Genomic DNA, 10,237 nt, shown 5'->3' on the forward strand with positions numbered 1-10,237 from the left:
ATCAGCTCCAAGAAGAATTGAGCTAGGAACTGGAGAGGGCAGGCTACCTTGTGAATTGCCCCACTTCACATTTTCTAGCCTGCATTTTCCACAAGTCAGTTCTATTCGCTGCAGTATATCCACACGTCAGCCTCTACACACTCAAATGTCAGACCCGTTTTGGATTATCACTTTAAACTAGTCACGGCAGCTTTAAAGCAACAAGAAAAACATTTTAATTCCTTCCAAAGTGTAAGATCAGATTTTGCTCAGTCACTGAAACCAGTATTTTCCTCCACTCACAAAATACACTATCATAGAAGACTCAGAAAATGTCTTTCCAAATAATAGCGATCCTTTCACAACAGCAAGTCTCTAGAACATCCAGCTTCGCCAAAACTACCGTACCTCCTGAATCGTTTTACTAAGTATAGTGCTTTACTTAACATAAGCAGTCCATCAGCTCAAACCTCTAAAACGCATGAGGACAAGAAGCACCTCACAAACGTGTTTATCAGGACCAGCTGACTGAGATCACCTCCATGCAAAGAGCGTGGAGCAACCTACTGAAATGCTTCCTGCCTACCATTCCCAGCCTCTCCTGCAAGGTGGACCTCATTAAGCTGAGATCCCCACCTCTTTCCAGAGCCTAGCATGTAAATTCTTCATTCTATGTCCCTTCAGTGATGCACAAGCCCACTTCTGGGACACACTGGTAGAAGGTCAGAGACCAGCAGCCAGACATGTTCCCACACTGCTGCAGCACAAGGGAATCACACCGAGGTGACCAAGAGGAAACCTCTGCTCAGTGACTTGTAGCACAGACCTTGGTAACAACAGAGGCTGGTGCCCATTGCACTTTCAAATATGTATGCAGGTCTGTCAAAGCCTCCCAGAAGCATCTTCAGGTTGGTGTTATACACAAATGTCATGTAAATATATTAATATATTTCCCCATGGCCATCACACAAATACAAAACTCAAAAGATTTCCTCCTCATTTATTCCCCAATTAGTGAAAGGAGAAGCAGGTTCACTATGGTGGGAAGACCTGCTTCTTGTCAAACTTGCTAATTCTCCCATCAGCCTGCAACAGATGAGAAACCGGCCTCCTCATTCCAGACCATAGCCTTCATCATGTTGAGTGAGGATATAATTATGCTTGTTATTGAGACAGCAGGTCGTTTTTTTTTTAATGTCTCCTCAGTCTACTCTAGTGGATCTTCACTGGAACAAACCTAGATCCACTAGAAGAAAACCACAATCCACTATTACAGCAGAACTAAAAGGACTGCTTAGTAAATACATTTCTTTCCCTACCTGTGGTCACTGGGGGCAGGGATGGGGGATACAACCTCCTTAGCTACTGATCCATCAGCTGGACTAACAGCAGCACAGGTCCTGTGTCACAGCCAGCCTAGGAATGTGCAGTAGGCAAACATCATCTGCAACTGTCATATGATTAAAGATTGTATCATAAAGCTTAAGTACAAGGGACAGATTAATTTCTAACCAATTCTGGCATTTACAAACTAGTGCATCAGAAGGGGCATCGTGTAGATATGGGCAAGAAAAAAAGAGATGGTTTCATTTTTTTATGAGGAATGCAATGCATGGAAATACAATGTTGTTTGTAAGCAGACTTTAACAATTTGCAAAGGATAAGGGTATATGAATTTTTGCTCATGTTTAGTCTTAGCTTTGAAAAAAAGTAAAGCAGCAACATCTAGTCACACTGATTAGTTACATTGTTCAAATGTTACTTCTGAAATCAAAATATGGCCCTAAATCAGTACAAATAAGTCAAACTGAATTTCAAGCATCTATTCAATCCTTTATTTGCAGAGATGGGTTTGAAACCTCACAATTCAGGAGGGAAAGACACAGGAACTAACCAAATTTCCATCTTAACAGAAGTGCTGTAACTGCATTCAAAGCAAGTAGAGAGCTGCTCAAAGGACCAAAAGACTATTTGTCTTATTACTTTTATTCTACCATAAGAAATTCTGCTCTTACATCCACATTCTCTTGTAGAAGTCAATGGCATTACACAGATAAACACATCCCCTCAGTATCTCTTTGTATTCATTACTAGAGTGGGAGTGTGTCAATGTTTAAATATCCCACTGAACAACTTGATCTCTCTTTAAAATAATGATATATGGCCTCAAAAATGTACATCCTTAATAACAAGACCGAACTATTTTAAGCCATAGCCTCACTCTAATACAAAAAAACATATCACAAAAGCCTACAGATAGGTTCATTTGGGCTTACATGTTTTATAAAAGTTCTATATAACTATTTATTTTACAGAACCAAATATGGATTTAAAAGGTCCTTGGGTGATACAGCATGAGCACAATCCACTACATGCAGGCATTTCATACTTTAGCCAAACCTGACTTACACTGTCATGTGTACTCCAGAGTACAATGCAAGGACAGGCTGAAAGCTGTTTTTAAAAACTTATTTCATCATACCACAAATAACAAAATTAAGACTAACTAAAACAACAACTTCAACTGACTCATTTTGAATCATTACAGAAAATGAATGCTAATTTCAGCCAACAATATAGAAAAAACTACTGGTTCCATGTCAACAGTTGTTATTTTGCATTGTTACAGCAAATATGTCACAGTAGGTGTCTACCATAAGGAAAGTTTAAATTGAAAAGAATACATCCTTCCAACACTAGCAGCTGTAAAATCTTCACAATTATCTGTATGTTTCAAAAAATAAAACAAATTAGTGCAGAATAATGGAACAAGAGTAGCTGAAATGGAAAGTGCACAAAAGCAGTCGTATGTACTTCATGTATAGCATCATTCCTTTCCTATCCCTGAAGTACTGTCCATACCAAGAAATTAACAACGACGACATTTTGACAAATGTGACATTAGCATGAGATAATTTTCAGAAATTAGAAAGATCATCAGTTGTAAGGGTCACACATTGCACCATTCTTAATAAAGGACAAAAATACTCTTTAGCAGTGAGACTTCACCATTTAATTGGCCCGGATTTGTTTTGTTTTGTTTTCCTCCCATCTCTTCTTAAAAGAAATAAAAGAAAAAGCCTGTTTTAGTTGCATCAGTTATATGGGTCTTCCGTCAGCTTAAAGAAGCCTATTGATTTACTGCTTATAGCTACAGTCATCAAAAGCCCTAAAAGCATTTGACAAGACCTAACTCTCTGCTCACTTTTAGCTATACGAGTCACAAAAATGCATTAACACATTCTCCAATGAATGGGTTTCATTAAGATTTGTTTTATGATCTTGTTCTAGGATTTAATGCAGAAATGGATTGATATGTTGAATTATCACCGTAGAACTTCTTGAGCTTCCAGAACATTAATTTTAAAACACATTATCTATCATCTCTGTGTTGTACTTTTTTTCCTTACTATCTATAAAAGTCATTTTAAGGAAACAAAGTCCTACATTTCTAAATGCATAAAGATGCACACACAAAACCAGAAGCTTCTGGTCTAGTAAAAGCCAGACAAAAAAAATTATATTCAAACCAAGTGATACTGAGAAAAAAAATTCTTGATAGTGAGTAGATATTTCAGTGTACTGACCAACTATATGAAAAACATGGATGAAAATGAAAGCATCTCAACAGTTGTTAACTTCGAAAAGAACACAGATCAGAAAGAAACAAAACCTTTGTGTCATTCTCAGTTTGGGAACACATGCTTAACATGGAACCTACAGCTTGTTTCCTTATGGTTTTTGCAGGTCTGCTGCTTTCATGGCCAAATGTCTTGTTTTAATCAAAACCAAGAGACAGACCTACACTCATGAACTTCACTCAGCCAAAACTGATTTTACAGGAAATCTTGAATAAACTGGGTCTTGCGGGATTAGATACAAAAGGCTACAGACTCCAGATCAGCCACTGGATGCCAGATTTGGAGAGGATAAGATTCACTTTGCCTTGCACAGGGTCAGCCATAGTAATGGCAAGAGAAACAAAATTTCAGCTAAAGGCACTCTATACATATAGCACCATCTCACTACTGATACAGCAGTTTTTCATCTGCTTTTTGCAAGGTTTGACTCTGGCAAAGCGCCTTTTCCAGGCCAGACCCCTCTATTCCATTATGTTGGGGTTTTTTATGCTGAAATTAACCCACTGAACTCTGGAACGTAGACAAGACTTTAAACTAGGAGCATGGAACAGAAAACCTCCTGCATAACTGCTACTGTCTTCCAAGTCAACTCCTTTGGGAGCTTTAAGAATTGGAATAGCTTAACCCAGACACTGCACCTCATAAGGAACACCTCAATATTGCTCTTCCCCATGCGCAATTAACTTTGTCCTTTTCAGTACTTCCACGTCTAAAATGGTCACTAAAATGCATTTCCCTATTTAACAGAACCTCACTAGATCACACTAGAATGCAATTTACCCCCAGCACAAGGCTTCTGAGCTGGTCCTCTGCAAATACTGAATTTCACCCAGTGCTGCTTGAAGATTCATTGAAAATTATGGAAATTTATGAACTGTCAGGAAACCAAACATATTGTATCAAAAGGAAACAGAAAAACTATACACCACCACAGAAATGTGCTTGCTGATTTCAACAAAAGCAGCCCTGTTCTCAGTATGAAAACACTTTATTGATGACTGATGATATTTACTGAAAGCGTTGCAGTAGTATGAGGTACCCCAGCATTGCCCAGGACCTGAGTAACCCTGGCACATCACATGCAGAAGAACGATGCAGAGTTTGGCACGTTCATACATGTGTTCCCTACTAATAAAACAGCTCAGTAGTCCGAAAGCGATAGACATGGGGTGTCAAACTCATTTCCACCGGGACCCACATCAGCCTCTTGTTGCCTTCAAAGGGCCATATGTAATTTTAGGACTGTATGAATGTCCCCTGTTGAAAATGCGCTCGACATCCCTGCGACAGACCCACAGCAATTAAGATAGCAAACCCTGCCTTGGGGGAAGTGCTGCTGCTGGACCCAAACCGCTTTAGCTGCAGCCAGGTCTGCACGTCCGTACTGTGCTGCTCACCGCTATGGGCTTTGAAGGGGAGGCAGGCAGGGCCGGGTTGCAGCAGACACAGCACCGTCAGGTTAAGGATCCTCTGCAAACATTTCATTTAAATGAAGATTTCATTCAAGTGCAGAAGTATGAAAATAAAACTAAGTTTAGTTCTTCATTCTCTATTAATTTCCTTTGCATTTCTCTCTATCTGAACACAAAAACATTTTTTTTCAGTTTCAGAGCTGTTTATTATAAAGTTAATTTATCTCATAGGTCTCAGGCAATAGTACAAGGTTAGGAGCCCCAGGTTGCAGAATGTTTATTGTACTGGGACTTTAGAGTCTCCAATGGAAGCAATGCCATAAATCACGGAAACGTCTGTTATTCTCAGGATTTGTGTCTGAAGGTGCTTTTCCTCTCCCTCTACAGGGAACTCACTGCATTCTCTGTCAAAGGGTGCAGGTTTGCTTCCACACCTGACACCTCCTTGGTGTATTCCCAGGGGATTTAGTGAAAGCAAGATTAAATTCACACAAGCCTTATGCCCTTTAATCTCCCCTTCTTCCAAATTCCTAATTTTGTCAATAAATCAGAAAAGCATCCGTGACTTTCCAAAGCCATGTAAACACAGGACTTGCTTTTGCCATCCTTACACAAACACAATTATCATGTACCTCAGTGAGAATTTTGACCATGGAAGGACTGCAGAATCTATCTGGCATTTATATAAACTGAGAAGTATTTCTGTCTCCAGTTATTGATAAAGCACTGGAATATCACAAAGTATCAGTATTCTCTATAACATACTGCACCATTTGAATTGGGTGCCTTGGCCACAAACCAGGATTATAACTGCTATTGTTATAGTGCTTGTATACTGTGAGTGTATTACATTACAAAAAAACATTAATATCACATTAGCAGTAACCATCAGAGGCTAGTGATTCTTTACATACTACACTGTTTTACAGCATGGGCTCATTTTCTGTCCTATTGGGTGTTCTAGTCTTTAAATATTTCAATGCTTCAAACAAATTTTTGTCAAATGAGCACTACAGGCAACATTTATTTTTCTATCTCTACATGGCTAGTATAGAAACATGGCTTTTAGGAATTAAATACAAGACAAGCAGGATTATGGTGTCACTTATTTCAAAGAGGAAAGAACCTTAATTTCACACTTCATTCAAAGGTCTTCTCGTGAGAAGAAATCAGAGAGGACCAGATGAGTTCCACAGGTCTAGGTGGATGACACTATATATTCTTTCCTGTGTGTGCTGTCATTCCAGGATGGGTTGAAAAATTCTCAGTCCCTTCTTTACTCCAATATGTGGAGAGGAAATATTGTGCAGCTTCTAACCCTAGTATAGCTCTTTTGGTTGACATTTAGTGCATTAAAATCTGTCTCAGTTGATTTGCAACCTAAGCAGCAGCTCTTATTCCTAATGACACTGAAGGAGATGATTCAGACCAACAGAGTTTGAGGTGAGTCTTACTGCAGATGGTGTGATATAAACATGAACAAAATACTAACCCTAACAAAAAACCCACATGCCAAAATACATCGCTATTACCTTTGGTCATTGAAAGTGCATCAGCCTACCTGTCCCACATCTAATATGAAAGGCTCCCAAAAAAAATTCCTTGTTAAACTACTGGTTAAAAATGGTATAATTAGTACTGTTCTTCAAGCAATGCTTCCAAAAGAGGCTGCTTGCCAATTACTTTGTTATTACAACAGAGCCTCCTTCACTAACACCCCCTGCCTTGAAATATAACACATAACAAGAATGTGTTTTCCTCAGTTCACCTGCGACTGTGGATCGATGTCACATAAAAGTACCTTTAAGTGAAGCACTTATTCAGTAGCTGTTTCTGTTCTATGACCAAATTCCTCTCCTTTCAAAGGGAATCCTCCCCAAATTAGGAACATTCCTATATCTGTATCAACTCAGTATCTGCTGGCACTACTTAACTTGCTTGCATGTGCCAGCAAATACAGTTTGACAACAAGCCCAAGGTTTATTTGGCAAATCCCAAATGGCCTACATAGTTTCATTGTGCGTCACACTACTACCCAATCAAATGAAACCAAGAAGGGGGAGCCAAACCTCAAGCTTTATGGGTCCATTTAAGCACTCATCCTGTGGGCATCCCAAATCATCTCAAAGGCCAAGCAGGCAGGCCAAGACAAGACAGGCAACAAGGAACTGGCCTGTTTCCATACTTCCCTTGTGCTGGCCAGCACAGCCCTGCCTGACGAGAAAGGACACAATCCTTGTTTCCGAAAGAGATGGAGGTTAGGAGAGGCTGATGGTCCCACATTCGAATTGATTCACACAGCCTTTGTATGTGACAGTATCACATTTACAGCCAAGCTGGACTGGGTCTAGCAAAAACCAGACGGCACACTGCAGAAGAAACGGGCTTCTAAACCTGAGTCGCTTCCCTAAGCTTTTCCTAATAAATCTGAACTGCACATCTCTTTCTACCGGGTTTAATCTAAAAAACTTGTATTGATTACAGCCCTCAGGACTTGCTGAGTATTTGGAAATGGAGTGCTGTCATTTTACCTGTGGTGTCTAGCACCACGCTCTGTTATAACCCTTTCTTAATGATGGGGAAAAAAGAGAAAGATATAGAGTATAGCATCTGCTGCATGATTCCCCCCACCTCCAAACCTCAACTGATTTATTGCATCATGGTTTTGGCACTGAAAGTCAAAAGACAAAATTGGTTTTTAATGAGAAAAACAATCTACAAACTCAATACAGTTTTGAGAAAAGCCTTAGATAACTGGTGTTGGAAGATTAGAGAAGCAGCCTGAAGTTGATGCAATGTAACATTTCATTTTTTAAAAAAGAGGGCAAGATTCACTGTAAGAATAGCAAGTATTTTTCAGGAATGCAGCTTCCAACCCCTTCTATAGGAAAGTTGCAGAAACAACCTCTAAAAAGAGCCTCGCGATTTTATGTAAAAAAATATGATCTTGCCAAAGGCTATTTCTCCAATAATAGTGCCTAATTGGAAAAAAATTGAAAATAATTCTTTGAATAATTGGGATTTTAGCTGCTTATCAAGAGGGTTGGTTTTGCCTTATCAGAACTGACTACATTTGTAGTTAAATCGTCTTCAAAAGGAGCTTGATCCTGTGATCCTGCGTATTCTCAATCATACTAGAAGTTCTTAATGCCTTAAGTAACCCCACTGATGTCAATGGAAGCATTAAAAATGGCAGAACTTGGGCTTATAGCTTTAAAAAAAAGCACATGCCTAGGTTTAAATGAATACATAAATGAATACATGGTCGCAGGCTTACTGAGGGAGCAGCTTTTGTTAAGTCCCTAAGTGAAAGAATCTGGATAACAGCAATGCACATTTGCATGCAATTGTGAAATTCGAGGCATTTTCCACTCCACAGTTTTCCAAGAGCAAGACCTGGTTACGGTGCACTGAGAAAATAAAAAATAGTCTACCCTCAGCCGTCAACACGGCAAACTCTCTGCTCACTTGTGACAAATCTTCCCTTTCAACTCAGAGAGGCAGCCCCAGCCGATCCCCCAGCACCGGGCTTTCCCTTCCCAGAGACCATCTTGAACGCCCGCACCGCGTTCCCAGCCGAAGCCGTCGTGCCCCCTCATTCCCGGCTGGGAGCAGGACGCCACCGGTGCCCCAATCCCCCGATCCCCCCGCGCCGGGTCCTGCCTCGGCGCTGCCCCCACTGGCCCCTCGGGCGCGGGTCTCGCCCCGCAGCGGGCACAGCCTGGCCGGCAGCTCTCCCCGAGCGCCCCGCTCTGCCGGCGCACCTGCAGCCGGAGCCCCGCCGGGAGGCGGCCGCCCCGCTGCCCGGCCCGGGGGCTCTCCGCAGGACTTGGGTGGCGCAGCCGGCCGGCGGCACCGGCTTTGGCCGCGGCACCTGGATGCATCGCTTCGGCGGAACCGCCTGGGAGCGGCCGGGGCTCAGCGCGCCTCCGCCCGGGGCTGCCCCCACCGAGGAAGCGGCAGGCTGCTTCGCCCCGGCGGGAGCTCGCCCTCAGCCGCGGGGCGCGGGCGGCGGCGCCTCCCCGCCGCCCCGGTCCCCCCTTACCGTTAGACCTTCGCACGATGTTCTCCAGAAACGTGTTCTGAGGCGCCACCAGCCCTCGCCTTCCCCCAGCCATAGTCGCTCTGCCGGAGCGCGGGGCGGAAGCTTCGCTCAGGGCCGCACCGACCCGCGCTCTGCCGCGCCGCTCGCCGCACGCCTCATGCCCCCGCCGGGACCGGCGCGGCTGTGCGGCACCAGCCCTCCCGCCGCCCCCCGCGCACCGCGGCCCCGCGCCCGCCGCCGGACCTCCCGCAGCGCCCCCTGCCGGCCGCCGCCGCCCCGCGCCGCCGCGCGGCAAGGCCGGTGTTGCAGCGCCATCGTCCGGGGGCGCCGCGGCGCTCGCCGAGGGGCGGCCGAGCGAGCCGCCCGCGCGGGGCACGGAGCCCGCCCGGCCCGGGAGCTCAGAGCCGCCACCGGCACCGCTCGTAGCGAAACGCTGGGGCGCTGCTGGCCGCAGCCCGCGCCGCCTGGCGGACCGGCTGCCCAGCGACCGCGGAGCGGGGGGAGGCAGCGCCCCGGAGGAGGCTGTGCCCGTCAGGGGGCAGGTGGCGCTTCACCGGTGCGCCCCGGGAGCTGAGGAACTGGGCGTGCTTTACAGCCCCTGGGGAAGCCGCGGCGGCAGCTGGCCGGGAGGCACCTCCGTCCGCCGCCGCCAACACACCGGAGGCCTCTCGAGCACCGCCCGACCGGCTGCCGGTGCGCGCCGCACGCTTGCCTGCGGTTATTGCTGCGGAGCATTGTGTGGTCAAACTGATGAACAGCCCGGTGGAAACGGTGAGGTAAACTACTTAAATGTGACCTTTGACAGGTCTTAAACTCTTTGACATGTTTAATTTTCAGCCGTCTGTCATTCAACGATTACACGACCTTGTTCTTTCCTCCTTACCAATCTATTGGGAAATGGAAAATGCTCAGATCTCAATTCAAAAGGCGACTTTTCTTGCTGGCATCGGCACTGACTTGCTGTAACGCCCCGCGTAGCGCAGCACCTTCAGGCTCCACAGCTCAAGACTCAAGTATGTTTCCACATGATCACACATGGGGAAAAAAGCTATTTCTCACAATAAGAGCAAACAAAGCATGGCAAAGACAATGCTCCACGTCACCCGGGCTTTTTAACGTTAGCATGGCAGCCAGACTTGTGAGGGAGCTGTGCCATGGAA

At 44.6% G+C, this 10,237-nt stretch overlaps 1 protein-coding gene across 1 annotated transcript in view; it reads right to left on the minus strand.

Annotated features, from left to right (window-relative positions):
- Nucleotides 1-9,150, minus strand: part of KCNH1 (potassium voltage-gated channel subfamily H member 1) — a gene marked incomplete at both ends in the record, with an annotated part of 180,444 nt that extends 171,294 nt beyond the window's left edge. The window contains one exon of the mRNA XM_080342918.1: nucleotides 9,078-9,150. Coding sequence (XP_080199044.1) covers nucleotides 9,078-9,150 — 73 coding nt within the window. The remainder of the gene's footprint in view (nucleotides 1-9,077) is intronic.
- Nucleotides 9,151-10,237: the final 1,087 nt, after the last annotated feature.

Source organism: Nesoenas mayeri, assembly GCF_963082525.1.
Source record: "Nesoenas mayeri genome assembly, chromosome: 3".
Lineage (NCBI taxonomy): Eukaryota > Metazoa > Chordata > Aves > Columbiformes > Columbidae > Nesoenas > Nesoenas mayeri.